The sequence below is a fragment of the Crocuta crocuta genome, unplaced genomic scaffold, assembly GCF_008692635.1.
Source record: "Crocuta crocuta isolate KB4526 unplaced genomic scaffold, BGI_CrCroc_1.0 scaffold528, whole genome shotgun sequence".
NCBI classification, from domain to species: Eukaryota; Metazoa; Chordata; class Mammalia; order Carnivora; family Hyaenidae; genus Crocuta; species Crocuta crocuta.
Genome location: NW_027530010.1, coordinates 1809210 through 1810906, shown reverse-complemented (window position 1 = coordinate 1810906; position 1697 = coordinate 1809210). Strand labels below are relative to the sequence as shown.

The window sequence follows — 1697 nt, the reverse complement described above, 5'->3', positions numbered from 1 at the left end:
GCCGGCCTGCCCCGCCGCCCGCCCGGGGAGCCGCTGCAGGGCTTCTCCAAGCTGGGGGGCGGCCTGCGGAGCCCCGGCGGCGGGCGGGACTGCATGGTGTGCTTCGAGAGCGAGGTGACTGCCGCGCTCGTGCCCTGCGGACACAACCTGTTCTGCATGGAGTGTGCGGTGCGCATCTGCGAGAGGACGGACCCCGAGTGTCCCGTCTGCCACATCACGGCCACGCAAGCCATCCGAATATTCTCCTAAGCCCCCTGCCCCGGGCCTCCTGCGTCCCTCCCCGGGGCCGGCCTGGATCGGTTTTCCACCTTTCCACCAGGGGCCTTTTGGAAAGCAGTGAACAGAGGGGCAAGGTGCTTAGAGATACTCGCTCCTGGGGAGGGGGAGGGGAGGAGGCGGCGGCGGCTGCGGAGGGTAGGCCACCTTGAGAGCCTCTGGTCACCCCGGTCCTGGAAAGGTGGGGAGGGGGCCAGGCAGGAAATTTTACTAGAGTTACAACTCTGATACCTCAACACACCCTTCAGTCTGGAAGCAGCTAAGAGAGACTTTTGTTTTGCCAGAGGTGGCCGCTAAGGCGTCCTGACCCCCTCTGTCCACCCCCCCATCCGTGTCACACCGCCCCTCCCTCTGCAGACGGAGTGGGGAAAGGGAGGGGGAGACGTACCATCTGTATGTAGAGATGTCTTTCCGACTCTCAGGCCCTCTCTGGCCCTGACCTTTGACCTCCTAACACGACCCTTTAGCCCCTCCACTGCCATATCCCGTTGGGGAATCTGTTGCTGGGTATCCAGTGGTATAAGGGGCTTGGGGCCCTTTCAGAAGTCTGCACAGATATTCCGGGGGGGCGTGGGGGGAGCATGTCAATCCATAAAGGGCTCAGAGCTCATCTCCCCCACAGAGCTGGGTGGAGGGGTCTGGAGAGGGAGCTCCTCTCTGCCCCTCCGCCCCCCCCATCTTTCCTCCGCTGGGCTCTCCCCTCCCTTTGCTCTTCCCGCCAGCTCTCCTCTTTGCTTTCCCTCGATGGCTGTCCCTCCCAGCCCTGCCCTCCTCCTCTCTCCTCCCTTCTCCCCCTCCCTCCTGCCCCTCCTAGTTCAGCTTTGGGTTCACCATCCGCCCCGGGGAGAAGTAGGGGAGAAGAGCATTTGGATGCCCCCCCCCTTAATTCCTCCTCTGGCATTCGGAGGCCCTCCCCACTCCAAAGAAACACCTCGAATTCTTGATGGAATGTATCCCCATTCTCAGCGACAATTTGAGGAGGGAACGAATACCGGGGTCCATCAAGGGTTGAACCCCCGCCTCTACCGTCTTCGGGCATTGCATCTGGGGAGCAGTTCTTGGGCTGGATTCGCGGGCAGCGGCGGAGAGCCAGGGTAGTGTGTGTGTCTGCTGCCCGGAGGGCAGGAAAGAGCCTGAGGCTGGTGGACGGAAGGGCCCCCCTCCCCTGCAGCTCCCACTCCTGTGCCCCTCTCCGGGCCTTCCCCGAACCCCTGTTAGCGAGCAAATCATGAAGTCTCTGTCCCGCCCATTGTGGTCGAGGAGAGAGGCTGGGTCTTGAGAGCGAGCCCAGGCCCGGGCCGGGCGGGGTCGGGGGCGCAGCAGGGTTGCGCACTGCTGACAGGCCTCGCACCCCTGCACTGCTTCCCGGACACCTTCCTGGTTCCGCTGGCCGGGCCAGGAAGGGGCGGGGGGGGGGGGGC

The 1697-nt window shown here is 64.2% G+C and overlaps 2 protein-coding genes across 2 annotated transcripts in view; both read left to right on the top strand.

Moving 5' to 3' along the window:
* The window catches only part of MEX3A (mex-3 RNA binding family member A), a 17647-nt gene extending 17253 nt beyond the window's left edge, over window positions 1-394 (top strand). The window contains exon 7 of the mRNA XM_077764065.1: window positions 1-394. This exon is cut by the window's left edge and continues 130 nt beyond it. Within this exon, the coding sequence (XP_077620191.1) occupies window positions 1-249 (249 nt within the window). The 3' untranslated portion in view covers window positions 250-394.
* RIT1 (Ras like without CAAX 1) overlaps window positions 1-1697 on the top strand; it is a 245244-nt gene that overhangs the window by 101717 nt on the left and 141830 nt on the right. The window lies entirely within an intron of this gene.